The sequence below is a fragment of the Amblyomma maculatum genome, chromosome 10 (genome assembly GCF_055883805.1).
Source record: "Amblyomma maculatum isolate TAMU_Amacu chromosome 10, ASM5588380v1, whole genome shotgun sequence".
In the NCBI taxonomy this organism is placed as follows: Eukaryota; Metazoa; Arthropoda; class Arachnida; order Ixodida; family Ixodidae; genus Amblyomma; species Amblyomma maculatum.
Window position 1 is genome coordinate 29,770,096 of NC_139353.1, and position 21,853 is coordinate 29,791,948.

The following is a 21,853-nucleotide window of genomic DNA, read 5'->3' on the forward strand; positions in this document are numbered from 1 at the left end:
GAACTCGGGTAAAGCAGGTTATTTATCCAAAAAAAAGCGTTCGAAGTTTTTTGTTTTGTTTTGTTTTTGTCTGCAATTGTGCAAAGAAAGCGGCTCGTATGACTAGCTGTGTATGAAGCCGAAATCAAAAACTGCTAATTCAGTGTTAGGAAAGAATGTAAAGTTTCGCGTTTCTTCGGGCACACGTAGAGATTCAATAGCGTGGTAGGGTTAGGCTAACAGCGAAATGCGTATGCATCAACCGCTTCATAAGCGTTAGTAAGTGGCGCGTTACATATGTTTAGAATACACAAAGTATCGTCTGCGCATGGCTACGACTGCGGCCCGTCAGACGTCCTTTGTCCACCAGAAGAAAAAAATATTTCAGGTCTGGCGAACAACTTGAAACCGAACCTTGCGAACAATGTTGTAAAAAATGAATTAAGAGCCCAGGCACTTGTCTCCAAGATTTGATCGTAAGTTGTTTGTAAGTTGGTGACAGGATAAAAGAAGGCGTTTCTCACCACTATACAGACAATTCTCATCCTCAGACGCTATAGACTCCTAATCTTCACATTTTAAGCAAAACTAGTACCGCAAAATACCAAAGTTATTGTCCTTGGTGAGGAGCGAGCCCCACGCTGAACGGTACCTCTTGAGAATTCGAGGAAAAAGCAGACAAAGTTTATAGTACGACACATGACCCACACGCGAGCAGTGGAAGGCGGCTGTGACCAGCGATAACCTAAATTATCCAACTAGCCTGCAAGTCGGATGCCGCCAGCGGAGCCCTGGACTACGGGCTCCGACCTTCCAGCTTATATAGATTGTAATCTTAAATCATTGTTTTTTCTTATTGTTTTTTCTTTACCTCTCCAAAAATGAAGATAAAATTATTTTGTACCACTTTCATTGTGATTGTTATTGCAGTCATTTATGCAATGTCAACGATAAAAAAAACGTCGAGGCACCGGTGAGATTCGAACTCACGATCTCCTGTTTACTAGACAGGCGCTTTAACCAACTAAGCCACGGCGCCGCGACGGCAGGGCGCAAACCTGCCATGTTGTCAAGCATCAGTCACATACTAAGACTTTCCGGCTTGACTGTAAATCACCACACGCTGCCACCGGACCGCGTCGTCAAGGACGCTGCGCTCTCGCTCGCTAATAATAATAATAATGACAATAATAATAATAATAATAATAATAATAATAATAATAATAATAATAATAATTGATTCACAGGAAAGGAAAGCCACAGTATAAGTCGTACTTGTTCTGTGGACACCTCAACCGCGCCGTAAGGGAAGGCAGGAAAGTGGGAGCGAAGGTGGAAAGAGAAAGAGGAGCCGTAGTGGAGGGCTACGGGGTACCGAAGGGGAAGGGAGGAAGGTGGGAGTGAAGGCGGAGAGAGAGAAAGAGGTGCCGAAGTGGAGGGCTACGGAGCCATTTCGACCACCCTGGGTCGCCGGTCTCTCCTTACCGCGCTGAAGAAGTCGCCATAAGCCACCAGCTAACGGCTAACGGCTAACAGCCACTTGGCTCTTCCACTAAGACCCAGTAAGGCCACTCCCGACAGCAAAGTTTCCTCTCTCTCTCTCTCTCTCTCTCTCTCTCGACCACCTGTGGATGTTGTCGTCCGTGTGCTGTGCGATGTCAGCGCACGTTAAAGATCCCCAGGTGGTCGAAATTACTCCGTAGCCCTCCACTACGGCTCCTCTTTCTCTCTTTCCACTTTCACTCCCACCTTCCTCCCTTCCCTTACGGCGCGGTTGCGGTGTCCACAGAAAACAAGTGAGACAGTTACAGCGCCTTTCCCTTCCTATAAATAAATCAGTTTTAAAAAAATCAGTTTTAATGTGCACTGAGCCCCGCCGGGGTGGTGCAGTGATAAGACGCCCGACTGCTGTGCCGGAGTACCCGGGTTCGATCCCGACCTCGCGGCTGCGTTTCTATGGAGGCGAAACGGAGAGGCGTCCGTGTGCTGTGCGATGTCAGCGCACGTTAAAGATCCCCAGGTGGTCGAAATTACTCCGTGGCCCTCCACTACGGCTCCTCTTTCTCTCTATCCACTTTCATTCCCACCTTCCTCCCTTCCCTTACGGCGAGGTTCAGGTGTCCACAGCAACAAGTGTGACAGATACAGCGCATTTCCCTTCCTCTGAACCAATTATTAATTATTATTATTATTAACGTGCACTTACATCGCACAGCACACGGACGCTTCGTCTCCATCGAAACGCAGCCGCCGGCGGTCGGGATCGAAACCGGAAACTCCAGCACAGTAATCGGAAATCTTAAACACTACACCACCACGACGGGGCATATCCCCTCAACGAAGTCAAATTAACGTGGTTGCAATCAATTAAACAACTAATCTTAGGAGTCCATGAACACGTGAGGCGAACACGCAGAACGGCTCTTAAAACGAACTTATGTCCCGTGGTACCGGGCGCGTGACATAAGGGAAGCGAAAAGTATGAAGAAAGGAAAAGCAAAATTGTGTACAGAATTGTGTGAAAAAAATAGGTGATGTCGCCTCCGACGCCTTTGCTAATTAATCATCCACAGCGGGAACACGTGTCTTTTTACTGAGGATAGCAGCAGCGAAAAAGCTCTTGCTCTGTGTGAGCGCCTGAACCACACTGTGTGTATGGGTGGGCGGGTTGTGAAAGGCCAGCACAGTTTCAGTGCATGATTTTTTAACCTGAAAAAAAAATCATACTTTTTTTATGCTTTTAAGAGATGTGCTGACAAAACCGAAGATGTGGCAGTTGTTTTGCGTGTCATAACAGTGTAGACGCAAAGGCGATCAGTTGCATCTGTTCATCATTTGCTTCAGATTAGCCGCAGGCTTTCAGCGGTTTTCCATTGGCAATTATAAGCAAGATTGATTGATTGATTTATAGGAAGGGAAAGGCGCGGTAACTGTCTCACTTGTATTCTGTGGATACCGCAACCACGCCGTAAGGGAAGGGAGGAAGATGGGAGTGAAAGTGGAAAGAGATAAAAAAAAAGGAGCCGTAGTGGAGGGCTACGGAGTAATTTCGACCACCTGGGGATCTTTAACGTGCGCTGACATCGCACAGAATACGGACGCCATCTCAACCGCGCCGTAAGGAAAGAGAGGACGGTGGGAGTGAAAGTGGAAAGAGGAACCGTAGTGAAGGGCTACGGAGTAATTTCGACCACCTGGGGATCTTTAACGTGCGCTGGCATCGCACAGCACACGGACGCCTCTTCGTTTCGCCTCCATCGAAACGCAGCCGCCGCGGTCGGGTTCGAACCCGAGTGCTCCGGCGCAGTAGTCGGGCATCTTAAGAAACTGATTTATTTATAGGAAGGGAAAGCCGCTTCTGTCTCACTTGATTTCTGTGGGATTTCTGTGAGCAACTGTCTCACTTGATTTCTGTGGACACCGCAACCGCGCCGTAAGGGAAGGGAGGAAGATGGGAGTGAAAGTGGAAACTTACCACTGCACTACTGCACTTTTAGAGAGGGTGGTTATGTTACCACAGCCATTCAGCGTACGCACCCGTCTTGAACTGAGTGATTGATTTATAAGAAGGCAAAGGCGCGGTAACTGTCTCACTTGTTTTCTGTGGACGCTTCAACCGCGCCGTAAGAGTAGGGAGGAAGGTGGGAGTGAAAGTGGACAGAATGAGAGGAAAAATGTCTACACCCGAAACACGTGGAATGCTTATATTTTAACGGAACATTTACTGAAAGATCTCTAGAGTGTTCAGTTTCAGAATATTTTTTAAAGCTTATAACTTTTGTGACCTCATTAGAGTCAGAGCATATTTTCCTTAACATATGCGAGAAAATATCCGTTTGTATCATCACACATTTCTAAGCCATACACTAATAATGCTCGCATAACAATGCGACCCCGAAAGCTTAACCAGTAAATTAGAGACGTTTACTGCTGCATCATGTGAAACGCCATTTTTGGCCGCTTAGTCCAATTGCGGCTTCCCATTTGATCTTAGTTTAAAATTGTTTCGGCCACTGTTTCTCACAACCCTTTACCGGAATGAAGACTAGGACGACTTGGAGGACTCTGCTAAGAAACATAACTCAATCATATCCTTAAAATGCACAATCGGACGTTCAGGCTTGCCCGTCCGTAACATTACAGCGCATAACATATATCAAAACTGTTAATTTCTTGAAGATCCTTGCACTGCAGCTAGAGATGATCTAAATTCGTGTTGCAGGTTCGCAATCTGGGACGCCATTCAGCAGCAAACTTCAAAACTAGACAATCAGGCATCGCGTAGCCGCTTGGTCGTTTTATACTCGAATGCTTCTCCGGTTTCTTAGAGCTAAACGTACGACAACCTTGACCTCAGCGGGATTTTTCTAACACAGAGCGAACTTTACTGGTGTCGACAACTTTTGAAACACGCGCTTACCTCCTTAGCAAGACGGCGCCCCGTAGGCACGTGGGCACGTCCCATCACATCGCTCCATCAGTCACACACAATTTCCCTAGTTCCCTAGCTTGACGGTCTGCCTCTTTGGCTGATAGCTCGTGCCTTGTGTATCGTAACCAAGATCGTAACCGCCCCTCAGTTCGTCACGCCGGCACTCTTCACGCATACACAGTGGGAATCTGCAGCCAGGTGAGTCAAAGCGTACAATATCGGCCCACTAGCAGTTTCAACAGAGACATAGAACTGCGAGTGTTTTCGTGTATTAACCGGCTGCTCCTGCTCATAGCCGGCAACTTCCGTGCTGCCCGGCGCGCGGACTTGTGTTTTGCGTGCCACTGAACTCGCATCGTCTATGACCCAAGGTTGAACGTAGCACACAAATAAGCTTCTTATCTTGCGAAGACTTGCGCGTGGAAGTAGCAAACCAGACGAAATCACAAGAGTGTACTGTAGAAGTTGACGTGTGATGAAATAAGTTGATGCGAGCTTGTTTAAAAACTAGGGTTTGCTTTTGACACATGATCGATAATCAAGGCTCCTCTCAGTTAACACCCAGAAAGAAAGAAGACCCGGGAATTACAAACACCAGGTTTGGCGATACCGTTTTTGATGTCCGGGACATGACGACCATATATAGTACGTCGTTCGGGGCTTGTTTGTGTGTAATGTTTTGAATCCTACTCCGAGCGTCATAGGGATCGCAGGTAAGGGTCCAAATGTATAGTTAAAAGCAATACGAGGTATGTTCAGTATATATGTTTGCCTCCAGCTACTAGAAACTATTTCACTCCAACGGAAACACGTAATGTCGACTCAATATTTCGAACAGCATCAATTTTCCGATACGAAGAGCGAATATAATAAATTTCTGACACTGGTGCGCTTGTGGGGGCGTTACGTCGCAGAAAACAGAGGGCGTGAGTTCTGCCCACGGAGCAGCCTTCTATCTCCGTGGTTCTGCCTCGCCAAGCAATTCCCTTGCCTCTGACGAAAAAAGCACATCCGAAGCCGCGACTGAAGGGCAGAATCGCGTTTCGCAGCGTCCTCGAAGGCAATGATCAATGTGTTTTGTTAGCAACTGTGTTCATTTTTTTTAAACAACAGCAAGCACAAATCAAGTAAAGCTGGTTTAGTTGATTGCGACGAAGTTCCGAGGCGTCTCGTCTTTTTCGTTCTGTTTTTGCCTCATAACACCCAAAGCTTGTAGTGTACAATTGTTCAATGTGACAGGTTACATACCTTTTCAGTATCCGCGATGGACTAATTTCTGGCATAATAATCGCATAGTTGTTTCCACCAGCAAGCTATGTACAATCTCAACTCAAGTGCATCGCGATCAGCTGCATCCAAAAAGAACTGAAAAGGGACCACTGTGAACTGTTTTTTTCTTCTTTTTAAGTTTTCAGCACCTAATTTTATTATCATCATTGCATCAGTGATTCTATACAACAACCGAAGGCATCTGCCATAGATCTCCCATTATGTACCCGGCATTGTGCAAGCTGTGGCCACACTGTAGCAATTGCAAGCAAGTTTCTTAATCTTATCTGACCACATGATTCTCTACCGTAAACAGCCACGTTTCCTTCCCTTTGAACCTCTACTGCATCTGTAATCGGCAACCAATGGTTATCAGTTTTTTCGTCATTGCATGCTCCACTGAAATCCGTTGTGCTATAAGTCACAAAACTCGAGTTTCTTATCTATAGTGTTCTGATCTGGGAGGCGTAGAAAGTACGCACTTTCACAGGGCACACTAAGCCGAGAACAAGCCACTACATTTAGGCGCCTACTAACAAACACATATCTAAACAGAGCCCTTGCAAGATATGGCCAACACAATACAAAAGCGAACCTGTCTGGTGCGGAGACACTGCTACACTATATATACCACAGGACATGAGGATGTAGGGCAAGCCCCATAATGTCTAAAATAGTTAGCCCTAGTCCTGAGCAGTGGGAGGACCTTCTAGCCGACTTCATCGCACTGCACCAGCTCATGCTGGTGCAGCGGGCCAGACCGCTGCTGAGGCCAACGGACTCCTGGACAGAGGACTGCCGACTACTGCTGTTTCCTAACCCGCTACCCCTAACCCCAATTTTCCCCGATAAAGTTCATCAATCAATCACTTATCTATAGTCATCGCTGTTGTTCTTCTCCTTAACGTTAACCTCGCTTTTTGTTTTCTTTCCTTTACGCGCTGCGTTTGTTGTTTTTCTTCGGTGTGTGTGTGGGGGGGGGGGGGGGGGGGGGGATTCATTTCATATTTTTTTTTTTTTGTAGCCGATAAAGATTTAATACTGAACTAGATGGATACTGGCAGGTTATAAAACTGCGACACTTCCCTTTTGAGGATCATCGGTTAATGGATTTTCATCGTATGTTAGTACTTATAAACCCTATGCCTTTCACAGCCCGAGAACGCGTGCGAGATGTCCCAGCTGGTTCTTTTCATCTCATGCTTTGTTGGAATAAATTCTTCTCTTTTGACCCGTGGCAGTTAAAGCAACTGAACTTTAACATCCTAAATAAACTGGGGCCAGTGTTAGCTGAAGTTCGTGTTCTTCTATTTTTCCGCATTCGCTTTTGTTCATAAGTGATTGCCGTGCGGAAGTTGCGAGCTCTCGGGATGCGCTTCTTGCTAAAGCTTTATCTAAGCTTTACCGTTCGCATGCAGCCACCTCAATCACCTCTCAGAAAAGCTCAGGACTGCTGAATGGGGGCACCTGACGGCGTATCGGTTAAACTACGTGCACACGTACTTCAGCAATACGCGCGAATAAAATTTATCATTCTTCTTGGCCGGTTTGATAGCAGTGCACGGGCATTTTTGTCTATCAGTTTAATTCTTCAGCGTGGAGGCAATTTTATTAAGGTGCAATTCTAGGAAGGCTGCGTTTGCCTGGTTGTCCTTATTTGAAATTTACTCCACATGGAAAAATTCCTCCAAATACACTATAGGTTCGTATCTCGCTGTCATTCAGGTGCAGGCAGGGCAATTTATTTTACATAGCCCAAACTAACTAATGTCGTTCAGGCAGCCGTCAGTGGTAAAGCGACTGGCTACGCTCGCAACGGTCCGCTGTTTGAGCCCGTAGCTAAAATTAATTTTTTATTCAACTGAGAAGTCTCTGAGACATGTGCAGTTTTCCTTTGTAGCCGCAATTGCTCTCAACTGAGAAGTCTCTGAGACATATGTGCAGTTTTCCTTTGTAGCCGCAATTACTCTCTTAATCGATGAGCTGAATGAAATTCTCACGGAGAAGCGTCTCAAAACCGCCTAGAAGGGAGCACGAGTGGTGTGGTTTTTCACGTAGACTTTCACCCTTCGTGTCACGTTTCAGGTCAAGCAAGGTATCTGCACTTACTACTTCTGACCACAATGGCTGAAGACCTGTCGAGCGCTGTGCTGGCCTTCAGCTTGGACCTCTATAAGCAACTGCTCACAGGTGCCAGGGGAAGCGGCCAGAACGTCGTCGTTTCGCCGTTCAGCATCGCAACCGCACTGTCCATGACGCTGGCCGGAGCTCGAGGACTCACTGCTGATGAAATCACCGCCGCCCTTCACACGGGAAAGCTGAACGACGTCCATAGCAACTTCTCCGACGTCCTCGCCAAGCTGTCGGGACTCGCGCCGGACGTGACACTTGAAGTCGCCAACCGTCTCTACTGTGAGAAGACTTTCAGTATCCTCGACGACTACACCACAGCGTTGAAGAAGTCCTACGGCAGCACCGTCGCATCCGTGAACTTCAAGACCGAGGCCGAACAGGCTAGACTTGCCATCAATGCCTGGGTCGAGGAAGCTACTAAGTCGAAAATCAAGGACCTGCTTCCTTTGGGCACCGTGGATTACGACACCGCCCTCGTCTTGGTCAACGCAGTCTACTTCAAGGGCCTGTGGCAGGAACCTTTCAATCCCAGGCGCACGTCCCAGAAGCAGTTCAACTTGTCCAAGGACAAGGTCAAGACCGTGGACATGATGCGTAAAGAAGCCATGTACAGAACTTGCGAAAAATGTGACGTCGACCTCAAGGCAAGCGCCATCGAGATCCCTTACAAAGGCGGCAAGACGTCCATGTTGATACTCCTTCCCGACGAAGTGGAGGGGCTGGCGGATTTGGAAGCTGCGCTGACGCCGTCGAAGTTGGCCAACATCATGAAATGCCTTGGCACTGCGAAGACCGTCATACTTAGTCTTCCCCGGTTCAAGGTCGAGCAGGCCACTAACCTGAAGGAGACACTGCCCGTCATCGGTGTCAAGGAGCTGTTCTCCGAGACCGCCGACCTTTCGGGGATAAATGAAAAGAAGGAGCTGACAGTGTCCGCTGCAGTCCACAAGGCGTTCGTGGAGGTCAACGAAGAGGGTACCGAAGCAGCGGCAGCGACTGCTATGCTTGCAAGCAATAGCTGCGAAAGATTTACGCCTAAATTCAATGTCGACCATCCGTTCATGTTCTTGATACGAAGCCATGATCCCGACGTTATTCTGTTCCTCGGTTCCGTTCGTGACATATAAAGGTATCAGACGGCGCCCGTCACTTAAGGTCTGAAGTGCAGCTCTTTAATCGTACTACACACGCATCGCCATCGTGTTACGCCTCATGCCTCAGATCAGTGACATAAATGACGTACAATATAGCCTAAGGCTTGGACGCGTAGTTTGGCGCGTTACCGTGGAGTAAACAAGATTCCATAGCATCGCCAGTGGATTGTTTAAAAATGCACCTTTGACCAAAAGTCGCCAGGTGGCGAGGTCTGCCGCTGAGCTGTGTAGTTTAACACGCACCGCACCCTCGGAACACCAGGGATGTAGGCTATCCGAGAAGACTGAGGGCGGGAGTTCTTGTCACCGTTCAAAATACGGAGCTTCAAGTTGCCACAACTTCGCTACTACACATCTCAACAGCAGAATTGTGTTGCTTGATCAGTTCTAATGAAATAGATATATCTATCAGTCTCCACCCATAAGCGAAAGTTAGCTCCAAAAAAACTAAAAAAAGAACCTGGCGGAGTTATGCAGTATCCTAAGTTGTCTTGTATCAGTCTAGCTGGTCACGTTACTTATTATAATGCGGTATACGAACGAGCCGAATAGCGAGTATGGCGATTGTCCCTTATATCTTCGAACAAGTGTGCTGCTATCTTTGACTTTGCGGGCCACAGAGTTCAATAAATAAAGGTAAATCGCTCCAGACTTTAACGCTGACGCAACGGAGAGTGCACGGTTATATTGGTCACAAAGATTACTCCGCCAGGTAACTATTTTTGATACAGCACTCACCGTTATGTTATTGCTGTCGCATATATTTTGATATGAGTTGTTTGTAAGCGCTCAAAATGTGATTAATAAAATTTGAAAAAAAAAAAAAAAAGTTCTATTCCGAGATAGGCACAGATTCTTGTGTGCCCGTAGCTTCGTCAGTGTGGAGCGCCCACGGAAGCATCTGACTAGCTATCGAGCTGTAGACAAAGCATATCTTGGCTACCAAACTTGTTATACTAATCGTAGCATCGATGACACAGCAGCCGGCAGTGCATTTTTGCATTCGGTGCAGGCACGCTGACTCAGCCAGCCATAAACTTGCAGCCAAGAATAGCGATGCATGAGCCGTACAAAGAATAACAGAAATTACCGAGCACAATGTTTAAGTTGCCCAAGCAATTCTTGCTGCCATACACGCAAGCAGACCGATCGAGGAGTGAGCCTTTAGCGTCCATAGAAATGATGTACCGCTCTTGAAAATTAGGAATTAAGGGATACAAGACTGCAAAATCGCCGAGGTATTAATTCTGTCCTATATATACAGGGTGTCCCAGCTAAACGTAACCAAGGTTTTAAAAATGCGGTGGACCCCAGCCCAATGAATCCAAACCAGAGGTATTCAGAGACCGTATTCCTTCGTTCGCCAAAGTTAATTAGCGCTAATTAGTTATTTGTAATCATTGCCTTGAGAGAAACAGTCTATACAAAAGTTGTAGATCTCGAAAAACTGCCGGCTACGCTGTTTCCATCACGCTACCACTTATGCCGTCCTATTTATAGGGCTTCAAAAAAATGCTGTCACGTGACCAGCTGTTATTTTAAATCATTCGGCAAGTGCGTACAACCAGCTTGATCGTAGAGAGCACTGCCCATGAAAGCGCGCAGTAACTAGGAAGTTTTTTATTATTATTACGGTAGGCGTCGTTTTCGCCTGATAAAAAATCACTTTACGAAACGCTAGTTTGATGGAAACGACATAGCTTAACGTTTTTCGAGATCTACAATTTCTGAATTCACACTTTTTCTCTCAATCCAATAATTAAAAAAGGTAGCCAATTAGTATTTACTAATTAACTTGAGTGAACGAAAAAAAATACTTCAGATTAGCAAAGGCGACTGAACAGCTCTTAATTGATTTGACTGCGCTATCGCTTACCGTGCTTTTAGAAACTTGGTTACATTTAGCACGAAAACCTGGTGTGTGTGCGTGTGTGTGTGTGTGTAAGAGGGCGACACACAGATAGCGGATAGCCCATGCGTTGGAGGCTGGCGCAAAAACTAAGACTAGTCCACACCAGGTACTACGGGCACTCTAGACATGCGCAAGAGTGAATAATAAGCTGACTGAGCCTCTGTGGCGCATATAGTGCAGGGGTCTTCTAAAAAGCTTTCCGAAGCCGTGAAGGCGACATACCATTTAACAACGAGGTCGAACGTTGCCGCCATGTTTGACCGTTCACTATACGTGCCAGCAGGTGCTCCTAGATGTGGAGGCAGTTAACACGTATGGAATTGTAGCACACTACCTTGCTGAACCTCCAGCCGTCCATTCCAAAAAGCACCAACTTAGAAATTTTCGCGAAGGCCCAATTAAAACTAGAAATCACTTTAACCAGAAAGACCGCGTATAGTTCTTCACGGATTTCTTTATTCGTGACTATATCTCTGCTATGCATGAAATAGCAATTCCCGAAACACCGATAAAGCAAGGGAATGCTGCCAATTAAAATCTCATCAGATAATCGTCATCGTAGGAACGCTAGTATGCCGACCCGCCACGATGGCTCATAGCTCTGGTGCTCAGATGATGAACCCAAGGCCGTTGCAGAGGTCGAATTCCAGCCATGGCCGGATGCTGCATCTCCGTGGAGACAGTATGCAAGAAGCTCCCAGCTGCTGTGAGATACGTATGTATGTTGGTGCCTATCCGAAGCTTTTCACTTACCCATCTCGCATCTCAGTCGAACAGCTATACAGCTAGAGCCTACAATTCTATTACTTTCACATCCATATGTGCCCCGCTATTGCGTTAACGCCTTCCGAAGAAAATTTCCTTCAGAATGATGTGCAAGGCGTGGATCACCACTTGTCGTATCTATGGCCCTTAAAGGGCAACTCCGGTGGTTTTTCATCATTTTGTGTTTTTAATTGAATTACATTCCTCGACACGTCCTCACTCCAACACAAAAATCCGTTTTTCAAAATTCCAATTGAAAGTATTTTTAAAAAAGGAAAACAGCAAATCGAAACCGAAACTGCTTTCACGGCCAGAAACGGCGTCCCAGTCGACGAAATGGTGACGTCACACTCAGTATTAGAAAAACACTCGTACTTGCGTTGGATGGTGAAAATAAAGTATGGAAATTATGATGCGCAGCATAAAATGTCTGATGTAGTTCAATATAAGCCTCAAAATTTCATAATCACGTGGGAAGTGGACATTAACGCCTGCATACTGTTTGTGACGTCAGAAACTCAGTGTTGCCCGCAGAAATACTCTCAACTTAAGCCATGACATCGGCATATTTTAAAGCCGTATTGCGCGTGAACGGATTATCGTACGGCGCCCAAATTTTGTGAAATGCGTCAGGACGGAGAGGAGAACCTGTGGTAAAATTTTCACTACAATATTCGAATGTCAAAAAACCCCCGGAGTTGCCCTTTTAAATAAGTTATGGCTGAATTTCTTGCTCTATCCTGTTTCAGCAGCCGAAAGGTAGATGTCGCGTAAAAGTTCGGTTCGGGTCCCGTTAGTATATATCTCGACGTTGTCGCTTTAATTTCCTACATTCCTTTGTCCAACTAACAGAAGGATTGGTTCGCCGGTTTCGCCCGCCTCTCGTGACCTCAACTGAACTAAATTCGACGTCGAAGTCATCGTTCGGCTGTTGAAACCTGAAAAAAAAAAAAGGAAATAAATTAAATCGAATTACCAACTGCAGCCATCTTCTTGTCCCGATTTGTGTAATTTCATGCGCATTAATATTCGAGATGGTAGATGCGGGCCGTCACACACGCCAAAACACGGGTGGCTTGCACGTGACGTCATAGGAGCCATGATAGCGGACCATGCATAACTGTGCGCCTCGGAGCAGGCGGTGATAAGTGTATTAAATGCGCGCAAACTTTCACAGTTCCCGAAGTCAGCCAGCGTGGCAGTTGCCAGCTAAGATGTCAGTGCAATATGCGCGGCATAGAAATGTAGTACAAAATTCGATCCCGGATATACCGAACTCGGAAGTCGCGAAATACTTCGATATATTCATAATTCGATATGAAAACATGCCAAACGATGAGCTCATCTGTAACCCAGAAGCATCAATATGGTGCACCCACGCTATCGGAGCGCCTTTCTGTAGTGATCGGAGCGCCAGAGCTCACGGTGCTCGCAACTTGAGTCTCGTGTCGCTTGTCACAGTGTGGGGTTCACATCAGAACTGTTGCGGACGGTGCTTTAGGAAAAGCCGCTGCAGGCCATAAGAGGTCTAAGTCTGTTACTGACACGTTATAAACGCTACAATTGATGAACATTCGTCTCCTTCAGCAGCGAAACACCGCACGAAAGCCGCTGGAAGCCTTCCGTCAGCAAGGTTGGCTTTACCGCACAACCAGTGCACCGAATGTCGGCTTCTCCGTATGATAGCAATGTACCGTTGAAAACAAGCGCGCCAAACTGAACGGCGCTTTCAACTCGACACGGCGTTAATTGGCGTCCAGTTTGATATATGTCGAATGTTCGCTGAACGTAAGAGGAGGGAGGGGTGATAAAAACGAACGCCCTTCTATACTTTTGTATGGAAACTTCGAGATTTTCCGTGAGTTCGATATATGCGGGATCGACTGTTAATGCATTTCCACCGCTACAGCACGTCGTCCAAGATTGAGACTATTCCCGGAAGAGTACGAGCTGCTTGTTTGAACGAGTTGTACAAGTGGCTAGTTTCCTCTTCCACATGCCTTATCGTCGAGAGCTGGAGCGTTGGAGCGCGCGCGCGCGTCTGCAAGCAGGCTTATCAATTAAATGCGAGAACGTCTCTGACCTTTACTGTTTAAGCCGTCCAATGCCTTGTGGAATGGGTGGCGTAAACTAGATAATAAGAGTAAGAGTTTTAGCACTTTAATCTCCTCACCTTGAGTAGACAGCTCATATGTGCTGTGAGGAAAAAAAAATCAGGGTGCACTCGTCACAAGTGCCGCAAGTATTTTGGTCGCCATGCTGTGATCCTTGGTGGTGCGACACTGGCACCTCGAGAGGAAGGGTCTCTCTCTCTAGAGCGAAAGACAGACTCACTCTACTCTCTCTGGGGTGGCAGTCTCCCTCGAGGGAGAGTGAGGGTGAGAGAGGGAGAGGAGGATGGGGTTGGAGATGAGAGAGAGGAGGAGTAGATGGGGAGGGAAAGAGGAGTGTCTCATCACTATCAGTTACCGAATACCAGAACCCCAACGACATCTCGCGGACACATCTCACACAGTTTCTGTAGACTCATGAGCTGTTAAAGGACTTCCCCTTGAAAAGGTGAAAGATGTGATAGCAAAGAGATACAAACTGTGCAGACTCATTTGAATTGTATGACAACAGTGTATGCAAACAGCTTTCTAGCATAGTTCATTGGCGATCGTGGTCGTACTCTGGTCTTTGCAGCACGCTTCGAAACCTTCACCACTTCTCGTGTGTCCAACCAGTGCACACCTGTAACCAACGCCAGCCTCAGACTGCACCTTTTCTTTCCTCAAGGCCACGTTCTCACCAGCCTGTGCAAACATTCGCAGCGCAGAGCAAACAAATGAATGATGGCAAAGATAATTTATATGGCACAGTAGGCTCCAGCTTTCTTGTTCTGTTACTAATACCCACGCAGGCAATAAAGACTGAAAAGAAAGCAGCAGTGACTCCGTGGTCTATGGGAAGTGAAGCAGACCTCTTTGTACAGCCGTTGGTTTGAAACCCAAGCAGGCTTAAATTTTTCCTGTATGCCATTTGAACAGAAAGTCTGGAATATTCCAATCAAGTTCTCCCTCATGTTCAGGGGCTCTCAATGTGTGGCTTTGGATTAGGAAAGTGTATGCCTTGTCACCTTATGACACACGAGTTACAGTGCCACACGCCTAATGCTTCATGGTTGTTCTGTTCATGATCTTAATTGCAATACAACACACATTTTATTAGACTAGACCTAGTTTAACTCAAACTGTTTTGCCAAATGTGTTACACCCCATGACAAACCTAAGTCAATCAAATCAAGTAAACCTAATTTTTCATGTGCATAAAGCACATAGATGTACATCAGAGGGGGTCGTCGAAGCATTGACATTTTTTCCTCCACGCAGCCCAGCGCAGTGCTCGGCATAACAGCACCGATGCTGTTTGGAGGAGATACTTGGGGAATTACTGTTCATAATAAAGTCGTCGAACTAAAACTTGACAATGACTAATCTCTTAATTATAGAAATGCGCCAAACTAGCAAGGATACACAAATTTCCATCGCATAGATGAACTTTGGTCCACTGCACTAACCTTAATTCTGTTTATGATGCTGCTGTGGGAAGGGTTCAATCCTTTCCTGCATGTAACTCTGGGGATTCATTTCTGTTGTGCAATACAGAACTGAAACATTCAACACACGAATCGATGTTTTGGATGTTCCATATGTAACCTACGCAAATACAGCAAATTTACAGGCAACTCTAGAAATGCTGTTATCAGGCATCAATAGAGACAAAAAGTATTCTCTTTGTATGTTTATTCACACTCTCATGTATCATATATCCACATGTGTCCAAAAAAGAAGAGCTTTCGTACAGTCCAACACACAAAACAAAAACAAGTGAAAAAAGAAAGAGACGAAGGCACCATTCCATCTTTATAGTGCATGACTTTGCAAGAAAACTGTGTATGATTACTCAGCACTAAACGTGTGAGAAAAATGGGAGCACAAAAAGACATTGATGTGCAGAGTTCCGAAAGTGCCAGGTTACGCAGCCAAACGACTGTAAGCACAACAAGCCCATCTGATCACACTGAAAATTTTAAAACGTGGATCTTCCAAGATCTTCCACAAAAGTCCCGCCTATTAACAGCAATGAATGTTTAAAAATAATTGTTCTGTAATTTGTCCGATGCACCAATTCGCAGCCAAGGAGCGAGACAGATCGTCACCGTCGGTGCACGTGTTCCCACGAAAGAAAGTAAACAGAACAAAGGAAGTCTGGTTTCAGTCAAGAATCGGGCTGTAAGAAAACATCTGACAAGATGTACAAGGAGCTTTAACGTTCGTCAGCCAGCGTTTAGAAACGCAATGAGAAAAATAAAGTATGACAGCTTCGTCACTATGACATGGCTAAAAGTAAGACCAAATTCTATGCACTTGAAAGCAAAAGAACAATATCCAATTGTAAGCCAGTAAGGACTAGTGCACATAGTGCAAAAGACTGATGGACCAAGCAGACACACGCAAAGAGAGAGCAGGAATTAAGAAGGTCGCCTTAAAATAAAGTCACAGCCTCCTACATCTTACTTTGTCTACAATCGGTCAATCGTACAAGACAAAACGAGCATTTCAAAAAAGGAATGTAGGCAAACCTCACACAATTCCTTCCCATGCGATAGCATGGTAATCAAATTCAAACACACATAATGTATGACAACACTTCCCCAAGAAGGGGACCTAAAAAAATAAATATACAAGCTGAGGGAAAAAAGCGACCGGACTATGAGCAAAATGTGATAAGACTACTCAGTCATTCAAGGTGAAAGAAAAAGTCAACCTCTTAAATCAATCTTGCCTACAGCATACAGGCAAGCTATGCTAACAGAAAGAAATAGGAAACCAGAGCATTGGGCTAATCAATACGAGAAAATTGACTGAATAAATTGCCACCTTCACTAAATGCATCCAAACCGTGCTCAAGTGCTCCTTCAAAAATACTTGCCAAAACCTAGACAGGAAAAAAACAACAAACAAAACAACTGCTCAGGAACAAACTGAAGTGTGCTACATCGTGGAAGTTGTTTGCAAAAAGCATGTGCAAAATTTGAAAGCAGTAGGAACCCTGTGATATTGCAAAGAGCAGAGAGTCAAAGATTATTTCAGTTTCACAACTATGTGAAACTGAATTTTTGCACCTGAATTGCCTCAAACTTTGTATGACAATGACTGGCTTGAATTGCAGAGCATAACCGTCAAGAAAAAACTGGGGCACTTAAGCTCTGCCTTTAAGAGTATGACGCGACAGTGTTAATGGCTCCCCTTCCAGATTCTCGGTTGCATACGTACCCCCCCTGCCCCCCCCCCCCCCCATTTTGTTCCTTGCTTATTCACTGACCCCGTAATTGGTGTCTATTATTTTACACATACTCATTTGCATGTGGTTGTAAACTACATCATGTGAAATGCCACCTGACACAGTTATAAAGTACCAATTTAGCCAAGCAGAATGATGGTTTGGTTTAGTTTATGGGTTTTAACGTCCCAAAGCGACTCAGGCTATGAGAGACTCCATAGTGGAGGGCTGCGGAAATCTAGACAGTGTGGTGTTCAAGTGCACTGGCATCGCACAGCAGAAGGGCACCTTGCTTTTTGTCTACATCGAAAAATGGCTGCGGCGGCAGCGCTTCAATCCCGCGTCACTGAGTTCAGCAAATGAATGCCCTAATCCCAACTCTGTCATATCATGTGGTCTCATTACATCTCACAACGTGCCTAACATGTCAGTGCCCGGCCATGTCGCCAACTACAATATGCCACAGACGTGTGTGATTTTTCTTTTGTAACGCCACCAATGCCGGATTTTCTGGAGACCGGGGCCTTCAACACTGTCGTGTTAAAACAGCTCGTACAAAAATGTCGACTTTTCGGGCTGCACGAGAGCAAAAGCCTGAAGCTGCAGAATGTAGACAGGACAACAGTATAAACAGGAACTTCAGAGTTTTGTGTAGAACAGGGTAAAACAATATTGCCTAAATATACTGACGGCAAGCAAGGCCTGCAGTGGTGTACTCAAAGATTATTCCCCTTCTTTAAAAAAAAAAAAAAGAAAGAAAAGCAGTAGCGGCTGATAAGCTATAACCCAATAATGACCAGGTATGAAGCAGAGGTGCCAATTTTGAATGTGACTGCCACGATGAGCCATCGTCCTGGAGCGAGAATATGCACATAGAAGAACATGCTCCCTAAAGCTTCAACCCAGCCAGAGTCATTGGACAAGTTTTTCAGAGTAAACTGTGAACCTCCTCTCCTCACAGCTGGATTTGGAAGCTTATGTCTCCAGCTCTGCAATCGCATTCATCGTTCTCTGTGTAGACGTATTCACATCGTTATTATAAACGTTCAATTGAACTTTTCCAGAGCTGGAGTATCCAGGTTCAAAATGGTGTGAACTAGCATGCACGCGCACCATATGTGGGAAATACAATTTTCGTACCTCGTTGAGCAAAATCTTGCTCACAAGTTCGGGTTCGAGAAGAACACCCAGATCTGGAAGCCCATCAGCCCGGGCATAAAATGCTGCTACAAGTTACGGTGTCTTCCGTTCTGGCAGCATTGACAGCAGCAGCAGTGTTTCTTGCAAGCCGGAATGCACGAGTAAAATGAACACAGTACTCTAAAAATTTATCTTGCAACTCTTAAAGCTGGATGCAAGCTAGTGACACCTTGTGACCCAAAACAACACTCTCCGCACGTTTCTCGGGCCCACCTGTGGTGCCTTTTTTCAGAGAAGTACTAGAACTTATCGTGTACGCCATTTTAGACTTTGCAGATAACTTTAGGCAAACCAGCCATTATGCTTGCTTACTTCCGCTACGGCAAGCTTAAATTTTGTGGCACAAGGTGGCACCAGCCAACACTGCCTTCCAGTGGCAATAGACAGTCATCTGTCTATGTCATTCACTGTCCTGCCCTCTGTGTATTCTCGCTCGAGTCACCTTAGAATTAAACATAATCAGGCACCTCAAAAACAGGAAAAGACTTCACCGGCTAACGTGTGCAACTGGTGCAAAAACAGCATAATCAGCTAACAAAGGCGCAAAGAATAAAAAAAAAAAACCAAGGACAAGAACATCATGTCCCTGCCCAAAGAAGAGAAAACACACCAATAAAGAAAGAACAATGTGTTCACCACTCATCTATTTACAAATTTGGCTCCACATTTGATACAGACAGCACCAGTGAGACTTGCACAAAAAAATAAAACAGAGATCGGCTCACACGATATCTTTTTCACTTGCAGATGATACGTAACCTGTGCACGTTGTAACATGCTCAGTAGTGGCATGCATATGGGGGTTGATCCATAGCAAGCTCGTTACATAGAGTTGCCGCCCATTTCCTTGGCTGCATACAGCGCACACACACACACGGACACGACACTTCCACTCAGTCTTGACCAGCAAGAGATGATTGAACAGAGGAAACAGGCTCCCTTTCAAACTAAAAAGCTTTTAAACTAACTGATCCAGCAACGCATTGTAATAAACGTATTTCAATGATCTGTAAAAGGAAATAAAAATAACAAAGACCACAATGGGCTCGGTTTGTTCACTGTTCCTTCATTACCTTGCCCAAGAGATCAATGTGGTTTGCTTAGAACAATCCACGGTTGTGTAGTTCAACTTGTAAACAAGCCTCAATATTGCCGAAGCGGTGGCAAGTACTTTTTACTGTTAGTAAAAATATGCAAAGCGCAGACTTCCCAACTAAGTAACTGAAGATGACCGGTTGTGAAAACATGGTGATGTTTTCACAACTGGGAAAAAAATCAGTTTTGCCAGCACTAGCTTGACAAAGGTAACAAGGAACACATTATGCAAATCACAAGCACAGCTGAAATGCAGCATTTTCTTCATCAAAAGAAAGGAAATCAATTAGGTGACATCAGTTGCCGTCACAAAACTTCACAACATCCAGTTCCCCCACCCCCCTTGAACAAAGAAAGAAACAGGACTTGGCCGAGAAAGCAAAAAAGTAACAAAATTGAAAATGTCAACAGCTACTGAAAGCGAGGAAAGTGCTGAGGATTTTAGAGTCTTTCAAATGCAGCAGCACTACGCTTACTTTTGCCACTTCAGCTGGTGGTCAAGTGTTCAGTGTATAATATAATTAAATTATAAATTTCACAGTCCTACCACAAATAAAGACTCTGCAACCTCTCGGCACTATATCTGCTTAAACCTAAGAAGCCCCTGTGCTCACCTATTTCCACGAGCTTGCACAATGAACAAAAATTAACAACACAGACACTGCCAAAACTTGAAAGAAATAAATGAATCTACTTCAGGTGCAAAACACGACATACCTACCCACTCTGCCCCTTAAAACAAAAAACGTCTTCATAATACAAGCACACACAGACACACGCACACAAGCACACACATGCATAAGAAGCAAACCTTGGTTGCGTAAGCTTGAAAAAAGAAAGTTTTCTCTTCTTGCTATAAACATCACAGACTCGACATGTTAGAAGGTCTTTTGCGAGGGAGTGCAAATACAATAGAGACGCCATGTATCATCATCATCATTCTCTGCCCAGCCCAGTCTCCACCCCTTACATCCCACCCCTATTTCGCCCGCAGCCCTACCTACGGATAGTGGTACACAATACTGTCTTACGCAGGGGATTGTAGCACGCGAAACATCGACAGTGAGGGGTATACACAGGAGTACCACGCCGAGCATTACATCATCTCCAAAAAGTACAAACATGCACAGAAGCCTCCCACGCGCACTGTAAAAAAGACGGCGATGCTTCCGTTCGTAAGGCAAGAAGAATTAAAAAACCCCCATTCGTCACCACCTTCTTGTAGCGAATGCAACAGTCACGCCCACCCACCCATCACTGTGTCCAGCTTCTTCGTGGATGTTCTGAACTAAGACACGCATCTCGCATTGCCCCATTTGGCAACTCCTCTAGGTGGAGAGCAACTCACTAAAAAGTACGCTAAGAAGTACCTTTAAAAAAACTTCCCACCTTTCGCCGATGTCTCCCGCATTGAGAGTAATCAAAGAATGTGTTCACTCTCGAGTGTCGAGGGCTCACCCCGCAACTACCCAGAGAACTGAGCAACTAGCTCGAAAACGTCACTCACGCAGGCACCACAGTCACTGATAAATCTCGCTTTGATCAACGCGTCGATTAGTTACCCATTGCTATTCTAATGTAGGCTTTTTTCACTTGCAGCTGGGACCGACAATGCGAAACTCGGTACCAGCGAATGTGTCCGAGAGGGGCTAACATAAAAGGCTACACCGGATCCGCGGTCATAATTTACGAAGGCTGAGGGAACAAAAATACAGTAATGAGGGATAAATACTAAAACAAGGGCAACATAACGATGCCAACAGGTAATACTAAGTGCATTTGTAGAGTGAACCAGCCTTGGAACAAACTCGGAACAAAACTGGCACTTGCAAATAATACACCACACGTTTAAGCCCGCACAAAATTCAGTGCAAGAGACACACACGTGCTCCCAATAATGGACTAAAAATGATGAAGCCAGCAAAAAAGCTGAACGACGCGATATTGGGGAAGCAACTAAAATTTCTGGCATGGAAAAATTAAAATAACTGCGTCCCCTTCAGTGTGAGAGAGTCTGTCCCTTCCCTTCTTCCATCGGTGGACGACGAGGCGTCACTGGTGTTTTGGCGGCGGTGACGGCACTTGAAGAGGCAAGAAGACATCCGCAGCGATGACGTTTCAAGTCCCGCACCGGATGGCAACAAATGAGGAAAAAGACTCGACGATGCTGTCCTTATCTTCGGTTTAGCTCTATCTTGATAGCTAGGGACGACAAAAAAAAAGAAATTCAGAAAAAAAAAAAAAAGAATTATTTCATTTAGAACACAGAAGAATATCAAGGGAAGAAGAATCAGATAAAGTACGCCATAAACTGTTTTTAAAAACTCTCAATATCAATAACACCATATCATAAAATTAAACATGGCGTGAATTGAACCTCCCACAGTAGGAGAAAAAAAAAACAAAGTTTACTAACATAACAATGAACAATGTTAACCTACTAATGGAGAAAAACGAACTGTGAAATCCTTACCGCAATTATGGCTAGAGAGATTCAAGTTACTCATGAGTGATACCACAGCACTTGTAAAAGAGCATGAATTTACTTTGCTGAACATTTGAACAACAGCACATAAAAATTTGGATTAG

The 21,853-nt window shown here is 45.2% G+C and overlaps 1 protein-coding gene, 1 non-coding gene and 1 pseudogene across 5 annotated transcripts in view; 1 reads left to right on the forward strand and 2 right to left on the reverse strand.

Moving 5' to 3' along the window:
* Positions 1-944: 944 nt before the first annotated feature.
* Positions 945-1,018, reverse strand: TRNAT-AGU (transfer RNA threonine (anticodon AGU)). Its single transcript has one exon. It is a non-coding gene; the product is annotated as a tRNA-Thr (tRNA).
* A 3,437-nt stretch (positions 1,019-4,455) lies between these two features.
* Positions 4,456-8,967, forward strand: LOC146176018 (ipis-1 pseudogene; annotated as a pseudogene). The gene is made up of 2 exons (XR_014701487.1): positions 4,456-4,609; positions 7,766-8,967. The product of XR_014701487.1 is annotated as an ipis-1 pseudogene (transcript).
* A 6,445-nt stretch (positions 8,968-15,412) lies between these two features.
* The window catches only part of ena (ENAH actin regulator enabled), a 96,430-nt gene continuing 89,989 nt past the window's right edge, over positions 15,413-21,853 (reverse strand). For all 3 annotated transcript variants that reach the window (XM_084582360.1, XM_084582361.1, XM_084582359.1), the window contains one exon: positions 15,413-21,466. In XM_084582360.1, coding sequence (XP_084438486.1) covers positions 21,438-21,466 — 29 coding nt within the window. In that variant the 3' untranslated portion in view covers positions 15,413-21,437. The remainder of the gene's footprint in view (positions 21,467-21,853) is intronic.